A 23960-nucleotide genomic window follows, 5' to 3' on the forward strand; every position below is an offset into this window, starting at 1 on the left:
GAATATATAAGGTTCAATAATGAACCAATACACATGCACATGAAGTGCGAATATACCCACTAAAAGGGAAAACACAAGCACATATTGTGATAACACATAAACCCACAAAGGGGCAAAAATGCCTATAAGGCATAAGTTAATATTATTGAAGAGAGGAAGGGTGTAACACCCATTACATGGAGCAAAAGCTCCTCCAAAGGAGTGAGTAAATTACAAGGGGGAGACCCCTATTTATAACACAAGAGAGGAGCCACATAGGGGGCTCCCAAAGGAGTCGTTGGGAGCCCCCCAACGGTCACAACACTTGAACAAAATACGCAAAAAGCATAATAATAGCAAACATGCAATAATGCATGTATTTTATAAAAGGAGCAAAATGCTTGAGACTCTCAAGCTTTCACAAAGATGGTAATATTTTAAAAAATCTCATAAAAAACCAATATTAAAAAGAAACTTATAACAATCATGAAATCTTCTCAAAGAGTATATACTCATAAGAAGGCCTCTCAAAGAGAGATCCAACAGACAAAATTCTCAAATGAGGGTACATACAAAAGGAAGAGGGAAAACTTTATTAAAGTGGAGAAAATCCCAAAGAGAATACTAGGATTGCGTTATGGCATAAATCTATAAAAAAAAATTCATAATATTATATGACTTACTAGATTATAACCATTGGCATGAATATCTTTTAAATAAACACAACATGAAATATTTAAAACATATGTAATAAGTATGCAACATTAATGAAGACCATAAATCTTATAATAAGACATATTCTTGAAATTGAATTGAAGAATGAAAAGAGAATAACCATATTTTATTAGATCATTTTTAAAACTTAATTCAACCGATATTATAAAAATGTCTTCTTAATCAAACATTGCTTGTATGAAAAAGAGCTCATTAGGTAGGAAAATAAAACATCATTTTTCAAAGACACATGTTATTATGAAAAAACCTCATATAGGACATTTTAGAGGGTAAAGACATACCTTTAATATGAAATAATTATGATGAGAGTATGTGAGCAATGCTACATCTCTCACAAACATTTTACTTCTGACATAACTTTCTTTAAAAAAAAACTTATTTTTCAAGAAAAGACATATGAAAGAGAATAATATAAAAAGTTCAATGGAATTGTTAAGAATCCAAACTCATAATGACATGGAGAAAAAAACATATCTAATTCTTTATAATGCTCAATACTTAAAGAAATATAATGCATACCAAATATTTTTAAGAAGCAAAAGAGAGAAACACATATGCAAAAACATATCTAATTCTTCATAATGCATAATACTTAAAGAAATATAATGCATACCAAATAATTTTAAGAAGCAAAAGAGAGAAATGAGAACTTCACCATTCTTCTTTAAAATTTCTTGAATAGCATGCTTCCTAATGCAACAAAGAGCAACTCGATCCCAACCTTGCTCTGATACCATGTAAGGAAACAACTTTGAATATATAAGGTTCAATAATGAACCAATACACATGAAGTGCGAATAAAACCACTAAAGGAGAAAACACAAGCACATATTGTGCTAACACATAAACCCACAAAGGGGCAAAAATGCCTATAAGGCATAAGTTAATATTATTGAAGAGAGGAAGGGTGTAACACCCATTACATGGAGCAAAAGCTCCTCCAAAGGAGTGAGTAAATTACAAGGGGGAGACCCCTATTTATAACACAAGAGAGGAGCCACATAGGGGGCTCCCAAAGGAGTCGTTGGGAGCCCCCAACGACTCTTTGGGGAGCCTCCCTAGGTGGCGCAAACCACAAAAAATGAAAAATAAAAAAAAGAAAAAGAAAAGTAAAATTACAAGCACATTCCAAATGGAATATGCGTAAAAAAAAGGGGAAATGACTAAACTACCCCTATGCCTAATAATAGAGAAATATATATTTTATATATATAATTAGGAAGATACATATGCATATATACCATATATGCATATGTATCATCCTTTATATATATAAAATATATATAAGATTACAAAGATTGAATGATACATTTTAACAAGTTCCACCTTGCTTTTCTTGCCCATTCTTCTTTTGTTTCAATCATGACGCCATAGCACTTTTGTTTTATGCATGCTTGGTGGCTCGCCATTCAAGTCATCTTTATCATAGTAGTCATCCAAGTCATTCTTCTTCATCTTCCTCATCAAAACAATTTTCTTTTCTGTCTTCAAATTGATATGGACAATCAGAAGACCTCTTGCCCTTTCTTGCTTTGTCATTCTCAACATCATTAGACGATTCATGCTCCAAATTGCAAAAAGAATCATTATCGTCATCATAGTTGTCGTGATCGTAGTTTGTGATGGTCATTAGTGAAACAAAAAACAAGCAAATATACTTGCATCATAAAAGTATAGGAATCAGTCTAAAGCACTTTAAAAAGGCTATTATTAACCGCAAAGGATGGAGAGTGAAGAACACAAATCATTGTTCTCATAATTTACCAATTACTAAAACAAAAAAATAGGCATCATTTAAGGATGTGAAAGATCTATGATTCTTTAATATACTATGATGAAGTAGCAAAAAAAAAGAATAAAAAAAGAAAGGAAGTTCTTTCAAAAGTTTGCATTTATGAAAAAATGTTAAAAGAAAGACTACATAACAATGAGGAAAGACAAAATTCATATTGGCTGACTGTTTCTAGCAATAATGATATTTATTTAAAATTTTAAACAACTAACTGTAGCATACTATTTGCCCCCCTCTTCTGATAGAGTAAATGAGCCGAGCCTGGCTGTGCAAAGGTTTGGTATATCAAAGAATTCATGCTTAACAAGGATGATGAGCTCAATCAGGCTCAATTGGAAAATTTAAGCTCATAAATATACCAACTCCTAATAATGAGATCCTTGGTATACAGTTTACAGAATATTCAAAATGAGAAAAATATGCAAAATGGGACTTGCATTAATCAAAATGGGAAAAGTAAAAAGTTCGGTATACACAGAATATTCAGAATCTTTAATGGGACCGAATAGACAAAGAGCATATATGGAACAGTAAAAGTGCTAAGTGGTTGTGGAATGTGGATACTGGTGCCAATCATAACAAAGACATGATACAAATAACTTCTGTTTTTTTATATTAATTTGGAATGTGGAATGTAGAAAATTAACCTTTTAAATTTTGTAGATAAACAAAACTAGAGATTATAACTGATGCACTAATAGGTTATAATGTAGACGATATGCGATAAGAAATATGTAAAAATATCGTAAAAGGATTTTTAAAATATTGTCTCACATTTTTATATATAAAATATCGAAAAAGGAAATATGCATTTAGAAAAAAACAAGAAGTAAATTTAAGTATTTTAAAAATATAAGAAAAACAAAAGGAAGGTGTGAAACTGATGGGCTGGGCCGAGTGGGTAACTAGTGGGGAGGGAATCGGGAGCAATCACGTTTTCACAAAAAAAAATCCTGCAAAACACAAATTGGGCGGTAGGGAACATGCCACAAATCGGTTAAAAGTTTCACTATTAACATGCCACAAATCGGTTAAAAGTTTCACTATTAACATGCCACAAATCGATGCACCTTTTTTTTAAAGGCATGTTGGGGTTAGGGCCGTTAGGCAGTGGGGTTTGAAGTTAAAATTGATACAGAGAGAGAGAAAGTAGGGCGTAAAAGTGTCGTCCACTGATCACCGGAAGCGCTCCTGCGGCCCTGCCGTTGATCGTGCGTGCGATCAACGGTATTTTGTGGGAGATACGTGAGATGGAGAGAGGAGAATACATACCTGAATATCTTCATCGTCGGTCAGTGGAGGTTGCCGGATGTCGGTGAAAGGTCGCTGGAAATTCTAGATTCCGCCGGTCGGTTGCCAAAGAGAGAGAGAGGGAGGAGACTCGGGTGCAGCTGTAGGGTGAAAAAAACCCATAAAGCCCTCTTTGGAGTTTTGTTTTTCACGGGTTTTTCAAAAGCCCTATTTTGTCCTTATTAAAAAAACTCGTTCTTTACATTTTTTTTGGGAAAAAGGGTTTAAAAAAATGGTTTAACTTGTAAATCGCCCCCTTTGTACCCCTTTAAAGGGGGTACGCGCACCCCTTTAAATGGGCATGCACTTCTTGATATAAGCGTGCGCTTCCTTGTGCATTTTGGAAGCGCCGTGTTTCGCGCTTTCGAAAGGTGTAGCGGGGAAGCGCACTTCTCCTAATATATAGGCGCTTTCGGTAATTCTGGGCTAAACATAGGCTGAGTTTGAGGGAAATTGGGTCTCTGGTAGCTTGGTTGATAGCTACTTGGCCTAACCTGGGTCTGAGAAGGAGCAGGGGCTGGTTGTTGTGGATTTATCTACGATAAGTTGTGATGGTTTCGCCAACGAGGGTTATAAGTGTTGAAAAATGGGTTGTTCACGAGCTTGGCGAAACCTTGCGCCACCTGACCTTATTCTTGCACAAATTCAAGGCATTGTGGCGCGACAGGATAGTCTATAACATGGTGTGCTGGGAGCACACATCACACACACCTGCATAGCTGGGGTGGAGTTTGATAACAACTGATCCAATTTTTGGGTTCAAAGGTCAACCTTGTTTTGCAACTCAAAGTTTGTGCCCACTTCATACATACTAGCTTTCTTAGCTCCCCTAATGACAAGTATTGCCCTTTTTGCTCTTGAGGACAAAGCATGATGCATAGAATTCTCACTCAGTCTTGAACAAGGCACATGCTTCATCCTCACTGTAACAACCCTAACTCATATTCGTTAAAAAATGATAATTTTTCTTTAAAACATTTGCGAAAACATTCTCAGAGACCTAGGGTCTTTACCGTTATAACACATCAACAACTATAAGGGATCTTACACTACCATCATCCAAACCAAACCAACTTTATTAATTAGAAACATAAAGTCTGATAACATATGCAAGTAAATATGAATAGTCCAAAACGGTGGAACTACTTTGTCCCTAAAGGAATTTGTCAAGCAGTCGTGTAGCCCTCGTAGCTCCTCGTAATCGCAGGTCTTCTCACAGGGCCTCAGAGGCTGTAAAAAACACAAAAGTTAGTGTGTTAGAATCAAAGATCCTGTAGATGAGTCTCTATAATGAATCAAATAAGTAAAAAGAATATAAATAAGATTCATGCAATATTTTAGAGGAATGCAATTATAACAAATTCATAATTCAATTAACCATTCATGCATTAGGGAACTATTACTAAATAATAGAGAACAATTATTAAGCAAAATGGAACAATTATTAAACAATAGATACTATCAATTAAAAAATAGGGAACATTCATCATGCAATAGAGAACAATTGTCATGCAATTATTAATTTAGCACAAGGGAACAAGTAAATATGCATGATCTAATGCATAACAGAAATATGCATGATCTAATGCATGACAAAAATATGCATGATTTCAGCGCACATGCATGAATAAATTATTATATTTTATCAGACTTTTCTTTTATATGCATGTCCCTATTAAATGCACACAAACTTTAGTTTCTCTTTTTATTATCATTGCCTGTCAATACTCAAAACGGGTAAAATTTTTTTGAGGTCAAGTTAGGTCCTCAGTTGTAGCTTAACACACAACTTGTATTTTATTACTGGGTTCCATACTTAGCCCACGACCAATATCAGGAATCAACACTATTCATTGGAACATTAGAAATCAACATCTAATGCCGGGACATTATTGAAATCAACATTCACTAATACCACTTTCTTGGTATACAAAAAACAACAACTGTGTCTATAAGCCACCTCCAAGCAAAATGACAAAATTTTTCTAAAATTGTGGCCGAGAAGTGAACCACCTAGTTGGGTTCAAGGGAACAACATACACATGAATTTAGTATCCTCACGGTATCCCAAAACCGTATGTCTAAGATTCTCACACTAAAGAAGGAACATCAAGGAAGCGTGAATTACATTGTTCCCTTATTTTATTTTTTTATTATTTCAATTTCTTTATTTTGCAAATCAACATGCCAAACCCGCATCATACGTTTCACAATTCAACATGCGAAACTCATCACGGGACCACAACCTGTGACAACATGGAATAGTGCAATTAGAATAATAATATCAAGTGTGTTTTTTGTGATGCATAAAAATAACTAAATAAGGAGCATGTGGGCCTATGATGATCTACTTTTGATCATCGATGCATCAAAAGCAAAAATCATAAAGAACATGCTACTTATGCATTCATTTGATATGTTTTTTTTCAATGCACATTCATATATGCTAATCAATGATGTGCATGAATAACAATACTCATATGCATATGTTGACATGATTATGCCAAATACATGCTTCCACTTATGAATAATCTCAAACTAAAACGTGTGAACACTTATGCAATTATGTACGTACCGAAACACATAAATTTTCAAGTTTACATGTGCACATGTAAGTAGTTTTGCATAAAGACATTGATCAATCTTAAACAATCAATTCTAAGCATGTGAAAATCTCATTCTTAACATGCATAAAGCCAAATCTATTACAATAAGCAAATCTGGAAATTTAATACACCATACTGAAATTTTCTTTAATCTCAAATCAATGCATTTAGTGTGCAAAAAATATGAACATTTGTCATACTCGAATCTGAACCCCAACTATACATAAATCTGAATATAAACCGAATTCGAAACATGAACAATCTTATTTTGACATTCATAAACCGTCACACGAATATGCATTTAAACATTCCGTTAATATGCCATATAAAGGCTGAAATTCAGAAGAGATACATTGCCCAGTTTTTTTTTTAAATCGACCACACCGAGCCCAGCCGACCCAGTTGGCTGGGCTCAAACTCTGCTCAGCCAGTCAGTTGGCTGGGCTCGATCAGGGTCCAATACTCAGCCGATAGTGGGTTGGCTGGGACTCCATCTGAAACAGAAAAATTATTTCCATTATACATATATACATTTTTTTTCTTGACCAACCGAACCCAACTAACCTAGTCGGTTGGCCTGGCAGGCCCTTCACCTGCCCAGTCGAATCTAGTTCGGCTGGGTCTGATAGGTCATGATGTCGCCCAACTGAACCTGGTTCGGCTTGGTCGGCAACAACCCAACATCACAATAATAATAAAAATAATATTATACTTCTCCCATTTTTTTTCTTTTTAACAGGTGTATGCCTAGGGCTTGGTAGACGAGGCAGGTCTGGCCAGCTGAACCCGGTTCGGTTGGGCTGCCAGCCAACACATCAAATAACAATTTTTTTTTTCTTTTGTTTGAAACAACAGTATAGTTTTTTTTTTACAGCATGTCAGCCCCAGCCGACCACTCCCTCTCCCTCTCCCTTTATAAATATATATACCTTATTTAAATTTTTTTTCACTTGGACAACAGTCCAGTCCAAATCTGGGCAGTTGTCTGGGACTAGACAACAGATTGTCCGGTCCCATCCAATTGTTCGGGCTGGGACTGGACAACTGACCAAAAATCCAAAATTTTCATTTTAACAGAATATGCATATATTTCTATTTCCACGGATTTGATTCATTTTCAAGGACTATAGTCCTATGTCTATCTGTTCGTACATACATATCTGTCCAAGGGACAGTTCTGTCCAGGACGGATAGGGGGCTCAAATCTGGCCAGATCCGCCCATCATCAAGATGACCGGATCTGTTTGCTAAACACAGAGAACAAATCTGTTCAAAGTGTCCATGGGGGCACATATTGTAAAACCCACGAAATAAAAAAAAATCGGACCCGGGTCAGATCCAGACCCGACTCGAGCCCGTTAGGGTTAAAACACGTAGGGGGCGAGTTTTTTTTTTAAAAAAACCCTCTTCGTCCCCCCCCCCCCCGCAACTGTGTTTCCCTTCGTTCCCTTTATAAAACGGGAAACCCTTTAGGGTTTCCCTATTCGACGCCCCCATTCCCTTTAAGAAGCACACAAGGGAGGGAGGGTCCTCACGACCTGCACCTCCCTCCTCCTCCCTCTCGACTCCTCTCCTCTCACGTCCCCCTTTTTGCTGCGTTTTCGACGAGCTCCGGAGGCACCAGCTCCCTGCGTGCGATCGCAACCCCAGCGCCGCCTCCTCCCTCTCGTTGCGCTTAGTGCCGCTGTCGCCGACAACCTCGTAGACTGTACGACAAGTCCCGCTCGTGCTTCACGGCCCGAGCTCTGCATCACAGACACTCGTAGGCGCACACAACGACGTAACCTCTCGAGGTGACAAGTAGGACTTTACGGACAGCCGATGGCGCGATGCAACATGGCTCGAGATCACCCTCTTTCTGCTAGCATCCTGACTATTCTCTGTAAGTAAGATTGGTTTGTAAGCTAACGTGCCCATAATTGTCAATTTGTTTTTTTTTCTAAAAGAAAATTGCTTCTGCTTACGATTTGAAAGATCAAAATCCTGAACTTTGAAAGGTTTGCTCTAAATGTTTTCAAAATTACAAGTTGAAATTTTGGGGCGTTACAACTTGGTATCAGAGCAGTTAAGAAAGAGGTAAATCTTGTCCGTCGAGCATCCCATCGCGCTGTAAGTCTTTTGTGTTTGATTTGCATGCTTAAACTAAAAGTAATATCCTTGTTTTGTCCGTCTGCTTGACCAAATGGTAGTCACAATGAGAAGTGGCGGACCATGTCTATTTCACCATGACAGATTAGGTAGAAAATTAGCGAATAGATACTCTAATAGTCTTGGGTTAAGACTTGTTATTTTTCAGTACAGAGTTTGTCAAGCAAAAGTTTATCAATAAAATCACGTATAAATTTTGAGCCCCCGAGATTCTTATGATTGTGATGCTTACATTAGCAATTAGGTGAATGACACTTCACGCCTACAAATGATTAGTTTTGATTTATTAGGTGGATGACATATCACACTTACAAATGATTAAATTTTTCTTATTAGGTGAATGATATATCACGCCTACATAGTTTCATTGCGAATGATCATATTATGATTGTCTGAGTAAGTATATCATACTTGTATAACATGAGTGAAGAGTATCATGAATGTCTAACTAAATTACCTAGGAGGTATGTGCGTGTGTTTCACGCTGAATATAATCGAATGTGATTTGATGTAAGAATTGTGAATGCTTATGAAGATGATGCAATGATCTGAATGTCTTAGATATATATAAACTTGAATCCTACATGCATAATTCGAACTACGTAAGAGTTATGTATGTTGAGGTTTAGTTGCTTCGTGTTATGATATTGGCATGTTCACGTGTGCAGAGAACTCATGCTTTGTTTATGTTAGAAAGTATGCAGAAATGAATTACAAGAATGCATAATGCATTCATAAGGTCCAATATTGGACAAACACAACCCCATAATGGGGAATAACAAAATGGTCCACTAAGGGACACCACAAGAAGCCTACGAAGAGGCATAAGTTGCACATCCTTCATTGAATGAGGGCCTAAAAGGCCATAAAAACACATGGGGTAGAGACTCCTATTTATACAAGAAAGAGGGCTGAAAAAGGGGAGCTCCCCATAGAGATGTTGGGAGCCCCGACGGTCATATTTGTGACGGTTGGGGCCCCAATGACTCTATGTGGGGCCCCTTATGCGTGGATCCCTTATTCAAAATAAAATAAAAAAATAAAAAACAAAAAACAAAAAATAATTATTTACATAAAATAGTTGTTTCTAAAAACAACTATGTAAAATGACAAAAATATCCCTATCGGGTATTTCACACACACACACACACACACACACACATATATATATATATATATTTTAACACCCCCTCAAACTTTACGTGGGGATAACGAAAAGTTTGAAGATACAAAAAGGAGGGTTCCAGGTCTTCAAAGAATCTTCAATGGAAGCCATCATCTTTAGAGTACATGAAAGAAATTTGCAAATGTCAGCCTTTAACTGTCTTTAATGATCATCCTGAAGCTTCTTTCATGATGTATCATAGATACCTCTTTTGTCTCATCTTGGCGATCCTGTAGAACAAGCCAAAAGAACTCTAAGTAAAAAATATCTTTGTATCTTAATCAAATAAAAGATAAATAAGATTGACTATATGATTTCATCAAAACAACTATTTAAAAGATATTTCATGCATTTTAATTGAGTATTATGCAAAAATGACTTAAACTTAAATATTCTATTGATAAAACACACTATGTTCTTGAAGAAAGATATGTGCACAAAGGCCATACTAAGAATATCTAAATAAATGTATCTAAAAGGTACAAGAGAGGACACCCACAAATGCACAATTTATATATTTAGAACCGATGCCAAAGATATTTCTCACAAAGGGTTTTATCAATATTTGGTAGTAAGAAGTGTGTGCACTGACAACACTCACAAGTGCACAAAGACACAAAATTATGAAATTTGTATTAAGATTAAAAAGGTTTCATGTATCACAAATATCTTTAAGAAGACAATGTTCATGTAAGAATTAATGGCTCCCTAAAAAGAACATACGAACGAAAGCATATTTGACACACAAATCAATAATTGGGAGTCATTTTAACACAAGATGATCTAATGATTTCTTTCACATCTTAGAGAGAAGAAATTCTAAACAAATGTCACATGTGATCTTGCTAAAAATGTCCACCCAAGAGTCAAGAGTGAAAGATATTTGAGTAGAAAGCCCTTACACATTGAGGAAACTCTTACTCAAATATTTGCAAATACAAAAACTCATTAGGTGGCCGAAAAAAAAAACACTAATATATAGGTTAAATGCCAAAATATTAAATTGGTTTCCAAATATGTATATCAATGATATGATTCACTAGAATATCTTAAAACACAAGTTATGAATGAAATTTTGCAAATTTCAACAATAGTTCATCTACTACAAGCAACTACCTCATTAGTCCTCTAAAACTCATAAATCAAGTGTATAAGCTACTAGATTAAGAACATAAATATAATGCCATTAAAGGCCAAAGACACACACAAAAGTGTGTAAAAATACCTCTTGTCTACATGTAATAATACTTAAAATGAGTGCATCAACGACAAGAACAAGAGAATACGCGCCAACATGGACCAAAAACATTTCTTGTCTACGTAAAAATACACTCAAAATCAATTATGTTCACCTACTAGAACAAGAGTACCAAGCCAACCATGGGCAAAAACACACACGAAGGTGTGACAAAACATCTCTTGTCTACATAAAATGACACTTGAAATGAGTGAAAGAAGCCAATCATGGGCATACATCTCAGCGAATAGAACAAGGGCACAAATGCCAACATGGACTAAAATTACACACAATGGTGTGAATCAACGTGCCTTGTCTACATATAATGACACTCAAGACAAATGTGTTCAACTACAAGACAAAGAGCATAAGAATATGCCACTAAAGGGCTACCAACACACAAAGGTGTAATAATAAGTCTTGTTTGCATATGATGACATTTAAATAAGAGGTATAAAAAGGAGAAGACTTTTGAGACAATAGGACTTGTAATGACAAACATTTAACAAATAAAACATTAATTTCAATATACCTTAAAACATTTAAGGTTTCAAACTTCATACATCCATCATAGGTACACATAATTAAGAGCATCCATAAAAACAATGGCCAAGAATAAATGAGTGACACACTCATAATTAGAGATCACATAACAAGTCATTTTAGAGTCAAACTACAAGTTGACAATCTAAAATGACATAACACGAGGTGCCCGTAACTCACCTCAACAAACATCTCTAATATAACAATAATAAGGCAAAAAAGGATTGATGCATCATATAACAACTTTGTGATGGATAAATATAAATGCATAAAAAGGCAATGAACATTTAGGAAAATCATTTTCCAAATAGATGATTTTACAAAGAGGGCCAATTTGAAAAAATCAAATCAAAGATCCAATCTAATCAATCACAACAATATGCTTTATAACAACGATTTTGCATAAACACAAATTATGCTTAATCATGATCAATTCTTCAAAGAAGTTAAAAAGGTTTATTATGCAACAAACACAACATGAAATATTAAGCAACGTCATGTGCACAAAGGCTATAAGCATATAAACATAAATACTTGATAAACAAATGTGCACAAATGCACTTACACCACACTTGCACAAATATGTAAAATACAAAAAAAAGTGAGCAAGCTTGCACTTTTACGCAATACAAGATGTCAAATAACAATAATCTTGAATGATCAAATAACAAATTTAGGACAACATAGGCATTCATAAAGATGGTAAGATTATGAAGTTTGAAAATCTTATGAAAGCCACTATTGTAACTTAAAAAAGATGCTCACAACTAATCTCAAAAGATCCACAAAGGTTTACAATTATTAATGAATCTTTGAAGGATATTATGCAAGAGAAAGATACTCACAAACAATCTTCTCACAATAACCATGAAATCTTCATAAAGAGTATATACTCATCAGAAGATTACAAGGACCAAAACGCTCCTCAAAGAGAGTTCAAACACAAAAAACACGCAAAATCCCCAAAGGAGGGTATACACGAAAAGGAGAGAAAAAACTTCATTAAAGTGGGAGAAATCCCAACAAAGAAGAATAATAGGTTTATTAAAAAACCTTACAACAAAATAAGATTGCACTATGGCATAAATCTATAAAATCAAATATTTATTGAAAAAAAGTTCAAAACTCATAAGTTTATCAAAAATTTATGACTTAATTGGTTATAACCAACTCCTCATGCAATAAGCATGCAACAAGCATTAATGAAGATCATAAATTTTACAATGAGACAAACTCTTGAAATCAAATTTTAAGAATCTTTAAGAGTATAAAGATGTAAAGAGAATAACCATATTCCATAAAACCATTTTAAAACTTAATTCAACCGATTTTATAAGACACCTTCTTAATCAAATATTGTTCATATGAAAATGACACATTAGGTAAGAGAATCAAAACTTAATAAAGAATTTTTCATAGATGATATATGTCGATCATTTTTCCAAAAAACACACGATATTATAAGAAGCCACATATAAGACTTTTTAGTGGATAAACACATACCTTCAATACGAAACAACAAATATGATGAGAGTGTAGAAGAGTATGTGATCAATACTATATATCTCACAAACATTTTAATCTTAACACAACTTTCTTTAAAGACTTATCATTCATATAAAAGGTATTCTTACAAACAAAGTTAAATATAAATTCAAAAACTCCAATGGTCATAAATTTTTACCGACCCATTAAACCATGTTTTGAGCAATCTTATATCTAATTGAAAAAGAAAACAAGTTCACCGGTTTTTAGAAATGATCATTTAAAAATTTTCAAAGAAAAACATACAAAAAAGTATAATATACAAAAAAGGTTCAATGGAGTATCAAATAACCTAAACTCTTATAAAAAGATATAATGACAAAAAGAACACATGAAAAACATATCTAATTCTTCATAATGCTCGACACTTAAAGAAATAAAATGCATACCAAATAACTTTAAGAAAGAAAAGAGAGAGAGAAATGAAAACTTCACCATTTTTCTTTAAAATTTATTGAATAACACGCTTCCCGATGCACCAAAGAACAACTCGATCCCAACCGAGCTCTGATACCATGTTAGAAAGTATGCGAAACTGAATTACAAGAATGCATAATGCATTCATAAGGTCCAATATTGGACAAACACAACCCCATAATGGGGAATAACAAAATGGTCCACTAAGTGACACCACAAGAAGCCTACGAAGAGGCATAAGTTGCACATCCTTCATTGAATGAGGGCCTAAAAGGCCATAAAAATACATGGGGTAGAGACCCCTATTTATACAAGAAAGAGGGCTGAAAAAGGGGAGCTATTGGGAGCTCCCAGAGCCCCAACGGTCACATTTGTGACGGTTGGGGCCCCAATGACTCTATTGTGGGGCCCCTTATGCATGGATCCCTTATTCAAAACAAAAAACAAAAAACAAAAAACAAAAAACAAAAAACAAAAAACAAAAAACAAAAAACAATTATTTACATAAAATAGTTGTTTCTAAAAACAACTATGTAAAATGACAAAAATACCCCTATCAGGTATTTCACACACACACACACACACATATATATATATATATATGTGTGTGTGTGTGTGTGTGTGTGAGAGAGAGAGAGAGAGAGAGAGAGAGAGAGAGAGAGAGAGAGAGAGAGCATATATATTTTAACAGTTTACGCCTATGTCACAGGGATTCGGCTAGTAGGGTGCCGCACCCGTGTCGACGCGACTCGACGCGGGTGCGGTCAACCCGACCCTGGGTGCTTTGACCGCACCCAGGGTCATTTTGGTTCATTTTTTTTGGGTTTTAAAAAAAAAATTCCCTATGAAATGGGCCGCGGAATTTAAAAAAAATTATGGTATTGAGTCTTCACATCGGGGTACCAACCAAGAAAAATGCCGGAACAAAAACACAAAAAGGATGAAGAAAAGTTCTGGACCAACGAGTGATGTGTTTCTTATCCTTCTTTGTTATTGTTAGGTAGGTAGAAGGGAAGAAGAAATACCTGCAGAGAGGCTAACCGCATCTCGTGGCGATGCGAGTCGAGGGGCTTTTGCAGGGGGCAGAAAGCTCTGGTCTTCTTCGATGTGGGATTTCCATTGTGGGTGCTGCTGCTGCTCATGATGGCTTTGAGGAGCCTCCATTTAACATCTGCTCCCTCTGTTAACCTGATTTTTCTTCTGAACGCACAGACGAAATCGAGAGAGAGAGAGAGAGAGAGAGAGAGAGAGAGAGAGAGAGAGAGAGAGAGAGAGAGAGAGAGAGAGAGAGAGAGAGAGAGAGGCGTCTACTATTTCCTATCGGTCTAGGCCTGTCCTGCAGCGTGTATGCGATGAACCCGAAAAGTGTGTCGAGGGTTGAATTATTAAAATACAAAGTTGTCGATTTAGCTTTCTTATCTTATTCGTTTATTCTGCACACTGTTTGAAGCTTTTGAGTGTCAAGATTAGGGGTATCAACGGGTCGGGTTTACCCGGACCCGACCCGTACCAAGCCTTATAAGGTCAGGTATGGTGATAAATAAGAAGACCTGATTAAGATTCGGGTTCAGACCCGAAGATTCGATTAATCCCAGTATAGTTTGTGAAATTTTATGTCAGACCCAGACCCGACCTGCATTTCGATTAAGACTCACAATTTCTCAATGTAAATATGATAAAAAATAGTAGTTTATTCGGTATGGCCTGAGTCTGGTTCATGTAGTTTTTATCGAGTTTGAGTATGGTTTTTCTTATGATGAATCTGCCTGGACCGCTGACCGCGCAGCGGGACCCACGCCGGAGGGAACCTCCGGACCCCCCTTATATATATATTTTACAATTTTGCCCCTGTCGCACCCCCGCACCCAAGTTTTTTGGAAGTGTCGAATCCCCGCACCCGCACCCATGTGACATAGGTTTACGCATGCTTCAAGGTTCTATTTTTGAATTACAATGTTCCTAGGGGCAATGGTGGCAATGATATGATGCCTTGGATAATATGCTTCTGTATGATTGAGATGCCACGTGATCTAAAATTATGAAAGCATGCGATAAATGTTTAAGTTTAATAGTGAACCATGATTCATGGAACTTTATTGGTTAAATGTGTGATCTTGTGATTTAAGTACCATATGAAGCGATGTGATGCGTATTGATGATATGTATGCTTGTGCCCATATTAGTGGCTATCAATCCTGAGAGCGGTCCTTTGTTTTGATGCATGCATCATTAAATATGGTACTTTATTAAGGACCTATTCCCAAGGGATTCTCTGTGAGGGTATGTATGATCAAGATCAGGTAATTCGGCTAGAGAGGTAGATCTCTGTGAGGAAATACACTGTCCAAGAGCGGGTAGCCCAAAGGCGGTGAACTTCTGTGAGGAAGTGTATTGTCCAAGACCAGGTATATTATCTAGGGTGGTAATTCTTTGTGAGGTCGTACATTTTCCAGACCAAGTGATCCGGCGGGGGACTTGTGAATTTTGATTAAATAAAGTGTTATGGTGAGCTATGATGATCTTCTGATATTGATTGATATAGCCAGTTATGAATATATAGTTTTGGCTTTCTGTTGAGGACCTTGTCCGCAAAAGATTCTCTGTGAGGGTATGTATGATCATGATCAGGTAATCCAGCTAGAGCGGTAGATCTCTATGAGGAAATACATTGTCTAAGAGCGGGTAGCCGCAAAGACGGTAAATTCCTGTGAGGAAGTGTATTATCCAAGACCAGGTAAACCATCTAGGGCGGAAATTCCTTGTGAGGTTGTACATTTCCCAGACCAGGTGATCCGGCATGGATCTTGAGAATTTTGATTACGTAAAAAGTTATAGTGAGTTGTGACGATCTTCTAAGGTTGATGGAGATAGTCATTTATGAATTTGTAGATTTGGCTTTCTGTTATAGCACGATTAGAGAATTAGATCCTTATTGATCTTAGATCTTGATAAGAGGTTATGCTTGAATCTTCTGAGGAAAGATGGGGCCATTTTGATAATGAAACCTTAAGCGAAGTCATGATAGCTGGCCGCACAAGGCCTTCAGAAATGGAAATAAGTTAAGGTTATTCCAAACAAAGAGTCTGTTAGAAATAGCAAAGACAACAAACGATAACCTGATTATGATAAAATACAAATACCCCATTCAAGAAACAAAAGTTTATTAAGGAAATCATGCATATATTTTGTTCAACTGAAACCTTTCTCAAGAAGTCATTATGAGTTGTCTTGATCACTTTAAAAGCATACGTGTTGGGATCACACACACATGTTGAACATCTTCGTCAATACCGATTAACTCAGACCACGATATCTACGGAGAGCCATTCAATAAAATTTTGCGAATGAATTTTTTTTAAGAGGGGTAGGATATAAAACCCACGAAATTTAAAAAAAAAATCGGACCCAGGTCAGATCCAGACCCGACCTGGGCCCGTTAGGGTTAAAACACGTAGGGGCGAGTTTTTTTTTTAAAAAAAAACCCTCTTCGCCCCCCCCGCAGCTGTGTTTCCCCTCGTTCCCTTTACAAAACGGGAAACCCTTTGGGGTTTCCCTGTTCGACGCCCCCGTTCCCTTTAAGAAGCACACAGGGGAGGGAGGGTCCTCACGACCTGCACCTCTCTCCTCCTCCCTCTCGACTTCTCTCCTCTCACGTCCCTCTCTTTGTTGCGTTTTCGATGAGCTCTGGAGGCACCAGCTCTCTGCGTGCGACCGCAACCCCAATGTCGCCTCCTCCCTCTCATTGCGCTCAGCGATGTCGTCGCCGGCAACCTCGTAGACTGCACGATAGGTCCCGTTCGTGCTCCACGGCTTGAGCTCCGCATCACCGACACTCGTAGGCGCACACAGCGACGCAACCTCCTGAGGTGGCGAGTAGGACTTTACAGACAACCGATGGCGCGATGCAACATGACTCGAGATCACCCTCTTTCTGCTGGCATCCTGGCTATTCTCTGTAAGTAAGATTGGTTTGTAAGCTAACATGCCCATAATTGTCAACTTGTTTTTCTCTCTACAAGAAAATTGCTTCCGCTTACGATTTGAAAGATCAAAATCCTGAACTTTGAAAGGTTTTCTCTAAATGTTTTCAAAATTACAAGTTGAAATTTTGTGGCGTTACACACACATGCATATATATATATATATATATATATATATATATATATATATATATATATATTGAAAGGAGCACAAAAACATGCAGAAAATCATAGGAAAACAAATCTCATATAATTTAGACTTACCTATATCGATTCCCATGGATTAGATGTGAAAAATCAACATGAAATCCACGGTTCCCAAAAAAAACATTGCCTAAAGCCTATTTAGGCTATTTTTCTCATTCGAGACAAGAGAGAACACTTGTACCTTTTTCTTGAACCTTTCGAAAGACTGGAAAAACAACGGATGAATGGAGATGAAGAGGATCTTTTCTTCTTCTTTCTCCTCATTTTCCTTTTTCCCTTCTCTCTTTCTCTCTTTTTTCCTCTCTCCTTTTTCTCTTTCTTTCTTTCTTATTTTTTTGATCCTTTTATAGAAAAATAGGCCCTTATCCTTTCAGCCCCTTCTAATGTGGGCCGGAGAGAGAACTTCCCATTTAGGAGTCCTCAACCCTCTTTCTAATTTTTTTGAATTTTTTTTTATGTTGATTTTTTCAAACATTTCCTTTTTCCAAAATTTTTTATACTCTTTTTTGTTTACTTTTGTCTTTTGGGCAAATGTGGACTCTTCTGGAGTCCTACCATTACCAACTTTTTTTTTAAATTCAGAATTAATTATAATCTATTAATTAATTAATTTTTAATTATTTATTAATAATTAAATATCCAAAAACTTTTAGAGAGTGCCTTAAACAAAAAGAAAAAGCACAAAACAAATCTACACTACACATTTGTTAGTTGTTATAAATAAAAGGGCATTGAAATTCTAATTAGATGCTAACGGCTAGCCTAGATGCACCTGCACTACTACTAACCAAAAGTAACCTTAAACTCAAGTTAATCTCTAAATTTTCTGAAGAAAAACAGAAATCAACGTGATTTTAAGCACGTCTTAAAAAATCAACTCACTAGGAAAAACAAGTCCAACTAAAAGAAAAACCGAAAATTGATATAATTAGGCTAACCAACTATCTCTACTGGCCGGTTTTGGCTGCCGGTTAAGGTGTTGATACTCAGCCTAAAATTCAGAATTTTAACAACCTAATTTACACTAAACTAAAGGTGAAAAATCAAAAATTAAAACAGAGTAAAAACTATTGCATAAAAATAACAACAAACTATTCTATATGCATGCAAACCCAACTCTAAAGAAAGAAGGGAGAAGAGACTCACCGCGTGGTTTGCCTCCGACAGATTGGGGAGAAGAAAAGCGGTCTTTCCTCCATGTCATGGCTTATCACGCACCTTCGGAGTTAATCTTCGAGCATGGGTAAAACCCGAAAGAGAAGGAGAAGAGATGGAGGAAGAAGAGGAAGAAGAAAGAGGAGGGAGAAGAAGAGGGGATGGCTAGGAGAAAGAGAAGAGGCAAGAGGAGAGGGTGCGTGAATCCCAAGGAGAAAAAGCCTCTTTCTCTCCTCTTAAATTCTTATTTTATAATGAGAGCCTAGGGTTAGAAGGAAAAGTTTGGGTATTTTCTAAAAAGACTTAATTTCAATAATTTTCAAAATACCTCAACTAGAACACTATTTTTAAAAACCATGTTAAAAACTAAACTATTTTTAAAACATAGGTGGCGCCCCTCTAAGGGTATTTTGGTCCAATTAAACTTCTTAAAAGTGTGTCAAATCTGGATTTTAAAATTTTGACCGGTCCATTTTTCGGGATTCTATCCAAAAGCCTTCAAGTTGCTCCAAATTGTTCATTTAACTCCGATTTCGATGAAATTCAAAACGAAGCTTTTCTGCACGAAAACACATCAAAATCAACTAAACATGGGCATTTAAACATTGAATATGCGCAAGTTCATGCATAAAAGTGTATAAAAATGTGAGTAAGCTATGCATGATCATTATGTAAAGTAGTCTTGTATAAGTTAGTATGTACATACCCTATAAAGAAGGGGCATACTAGTCATTTCACTGTTTTTACCTTTATGATGTACTAAAGCTGTTGACCCTCTATGAGAGTCTTCTCATTCACTCATTCACGATAAACAAAGAGAAACTTTGTTCTCTCATTCCTTTGTTATCTCTCCTCTAACCCTAACCTCTTTCCTCTTATTTCTAACATCTTCTAACACTGTTTACTAGTCACTGAACATGATTACATCCTTTGAGAACTTGATCTCTTATTCTGTTTATTGATCGGGTAATTAGCAATTTGGTTGGACACTTCAGCTTTCATATTTGTGAATCAATATGTAGAAAATAAACAAGTAGAAATACTCAAATAAGAGAAAGGTACTTGGGGGGATCAAAGTAGCGGAAATCATCAAATATGATGATGGTTGTAAATTCTTACGATTGTTACAGCTTTCAGACTTTCTGTACAAAATTTTTTGTTTTTCTTTGGCAAATTTAGCTTAAGTTCCAATAATGCATTCCGTCTGTCAAACATGTTTGTGTTTTATTTTATTCCTTCTGTCTGCATGCTCTGCTGTGTATTAGGTCTCATTGTTTGGATGATATTGACCAGGTACTGGTTGTATGCAGCTGTGAGTTGTCGTTCTTTGCTGGTTACAAATGATGAAATGCGGGATCATCTGTTCCAACTTCTGGGGAATAGCTTTTTCCCAAGATGGAAAGAGAGGCATCAGGTCTTATTCTTCACACTTGGATAGTGATCCATCAGAATGAAAATTTTCATATTCACTATTGCATATGTTACACGTAGATTACTGAGGAATAGCCATGCATCTATTTATTGTTGTCTGTTTTTCTCCATGTTCTTATCTATTACAATCAAATAGCTTTGCAAATATTATCCTAATAATTGGCTAGTCTGCCTATTTTATGGAGCATCTTATCATTTCCATTTTTTCCTTTTGCTTTTTAATACTTTTGTTCCCTAAGATTCTCTAATAAAAGCACAATGACAATAGTTTTTTGAAATCTCATGAGATTTTCATGGTCAAGAATTTTGTGCTCCAACTTCTTCTCTTATGAGGACCTATTCTATTTATGCTTCTGGCAATGGTTTATAAACTTTCTTTCTGTACTGGAATATAAGGTCCTGATAACATTATGGTTTTGGTGAGCCATCAAATTAAGTTAGAAAGGTTGCAACACAATTCATTATCTTAGCATCCATTAAACTATCATCATCTGATCTTAACCTTCCTGGGATTTGTGTTGTGTTGGACATCTTATATCTGACATAATATTGAACAAAATCTAATGAAAAATAGTCTGGTTCTAAATTCCTAGATGTACATATGCATCAATTTTAACCTGTGACATGGACACTAGTGTTTGTAGTGCTGGTAAATGAACTGAACGAACCAAACAAGGCATGTTCGGGCTTGGTTTGTTTACCAATGGATTGAGCTCGTTATTAGGCTCATTTTCTTGTTTAACCAAGCCATCTACTCGTCACTAAATGAGATGAGCCAAACACGAGCTAGCTCATGTAAAAACATTCCATGTTATTTATACATGGAACATATATATTGTTTTTATATTACACTTATATATATATATATTATGTGTTACACTTAATAATTCATATTATATACTATGTGACTGCGTCATGTCTAAACGTTAGTCATACCCGCTATGTCACATGGGTGCGGTTGCGGTTGCGGGGATTCAGCACTTCCAAAAAAACCCGGGTGTGGGGGTGTGGGAGGGGAAAAATGCAATATATATATATATACAACAACAACAACTACGCCTTCATCCCAAAACAATTGGGGTCGGCGATATGAACCAAAAAGAAAATCATTGTGGGTCTTCCACATGAATCCTTCTCCTCCAATCATTTCTATCCAATGTCATGTCCACGGTGAGGTTCAAAGCATTCATATCTTTTCCTATCATCTCCATCCAAGTCTTCCTAGGCCTACCCCGACCTCTTTTAACTAATATATTTTCCCATTTCTCCATCCTTCTAACTGGAGCATCATTAGGCCTTCGCCGAATATGTCCAAACCACCGTAAACGATTCTCTCTCATCTTATTTTCAATGGGTGCAACGCCTACCTTCTTACGTATCTCCTCGTTCTGAATCTTATCTTTTATTGTATTTCCACACATCCATCTAAGCATACGCATCTCAGCTACACTCATTTTTTGAATATGATGTCTCTTGGCAGCCCAACATTCCGTACCATATAGTAAAGCGAGCCTAATAGTCATCCTATAAAACTTTTCCTTCAACCATAATGGCATTCTACGATCGCACAACACTCCAGTTATACTTTTCCATTTCATCCACCCAACCTTTATCCTATGATTTACATCTCCATCAATTTCTCCATACTTTTGAATGATAGATCCCAAATATTTGAAACAATCATCCACCGGTATTTCTTGCTCACCAAGCTTCACTACACTCCCATCACTACTTCGTTGCTTACTAAACCGACATTCCATATATTCTGTCTTACTCTTACTCAACTTAAAACCTCTTCCTTCCAATGTTTGTCTCCATAATTCTAACTTAGCATTAACCCCGGCTCTAGACTCATCAATCAAAACAATATCATCAGCAAACAACATACACCACGACACATTTTCTTGAATTGATCTCGTAAGCTCATCTATCACTATAGCAAATAGGAAAGGGCTTAAAGCAGATCTTTGATGTAACCCAACCGTTATAGGAAAATTGGTTGTCACCCCTCCACAAGTGCGGACATTGGTTACTACTCCTTCGTACATATCCTTAATTATACTAATGTACTTTAGAGAAACATCTTTCTTCATCATTGTCCACCAGAGAACGTTTCTAGGTACTCTATCGTATGCCTTCTCCAAATCAATAAAAACCATATGCAAATCTTTGTTCCTCTCTCTATTTCTCTTAATAAGTTGTCTAAGAAGATGTATAGCTTCCATAGTTGATCTTCTAGGCATAAAATCAAATTGATTCTCCGATATCATGACGACCTTCCTCAACCTAGACTCAATCGCCCTCTCCCAAAGTTTCATAGTATGACTTATGAGTTTTATACCACGATAGTTTGTGCAATCTTGTATATCACCCTTATTCTTATATAGGCACCAAAGTACTCTTCCTCCACTCATTAGGCATCTTATTTGTCCGCCAAATCTTGTTAAAAAGATTTGTCAACCATTCTAAACCTTTATCTCCCAAGCATTTCCAAGCCTCGATAGGTATACTATCTGGGCCAACTGCCCTTCTTGATTTCATTTTCTTTAAAGCCTCTGCAATTTCTTTCTTTTGAATCTTGCGCATGAAGTCACAATTCATCTCATAAAAAGGAATTTAGAAGTCTCCTAGATCCTGAGCATGACTTTCATTAAATAGCTTATCAAAATAATCTTTCCATCTCTCTTTAATCTCTTTATCTTTGATTAAAACCCTTAGTGTTTCATCTTTGATACATCTAACCATACCTAGATCCCTCGATTTCCTATCTCTCATTTTTGTAAGCCTATAAATATCCTTCTCGCCCTCTTTGGTATCCAACTTGTCATAAACCTCCTTATATACCTTATCCATCGCGTTTCAAACTACTTTTTTAGCTTTCTTCTTTGCTATCATATACTTTTCCAAATTCTCATTATCATGACTCTTTGATTTCTATAACACTCTCTTTTAACCTTAATAGCTAATTTGACATCCTCGTTCCACCATGATGTATCCTTACCTAGCGGTGCACTGCCTTTAGACTCACCCAATACCTCCTTAGCCACCTTTCTCATGCCACCCGCTATCTTATTCCACATTGATTCTGAATCCTCCTCGAGACACCAATCAGCTTCCTTAACTACCTGCTCTACAAACATTCCTTGTTTAGCTCCTTTCAGCGCCCACCACTTAATTCTAGGATCTATCCTATGTCTATCCCTTTTGCGGCATTGTCTAATTCTAAGATCTAAAATTAAGACTCTATGTTGTGTAGCTACACTTTCTCCCGGTATAACCTTACAATCGATGCAACAACCCCTATCTCTCTTTCTAAGTAGGAAAAAATCTATCTGACTCGTATTAATCCCACTTTTAAATGTTACTAGGTGAGACTCCCTCTTCCTAAACCAAGTGTTTGCTAAGATCATATCATAGGACAAACCAAAATCTAAAATCCTTTCTCCACTTTCGTTTCTTTCTCCTATACCATAGCCTCTATGGATACTCTCAAATCCATCCCTACTAATGCCTACATGTCCATTAAGGTCACCGCCGATGAAAAGCTTTTCTCCATAAGATATCCCTTGTACTACTCCATCTAAATCTTCTCAAAATTGACGTTTAATGGAATCATCTAAACCTACATGAGGTGCATAAACACTAATAATATTAATAATATCCGTACCCAATACTAATTTAATTAGTAAAATCCTATCACCCTTTCTACTGACCTCAACTACATTATCTA

At 36.3% G+C, this 23960-nt stretch overlaps 1 protein-coding gene across 1 annotated transcript in view; it reads left to right on the plus strand.

Annotated features, from left to right (window-relative positions):
* The window catches only part of LOC149837471 (proteinaceous RNase P 1, chloroplastic/mitochondrial-like), a 61345-nt gene that overhangs the window by 21065 nt on the left and 16320 nt on the right, over nt 1-23960 (plus strand). Inside the window, exon 4 of the mRNA XM_090007388.1 lies at nt 20093-20213. Within this exon, the coding sequence (XP_089863514.1) occupies nt 20093-20213 (121 nt within the window). The remainder of the gene's footprint in view (nt 1-20092; nt 20214-23960) is intronic.

The sequence above is a fragment of the Nuphar pumila genome, chromosome 5 (genome assembly GCF_984573655.1).
Source record: "Nuphar pumila chromosome 5, dmNupPumi1.hap1.1, whole genome shotgun sequence".
In the NCBI taxonomy this organism is placed as follows: Eukaryota; Viridiplantae; Streptophyta; class Magnoliopsida; order Nymphaeales; family Nymphaeaceae; genus Nuphar; species Nuphar pumila.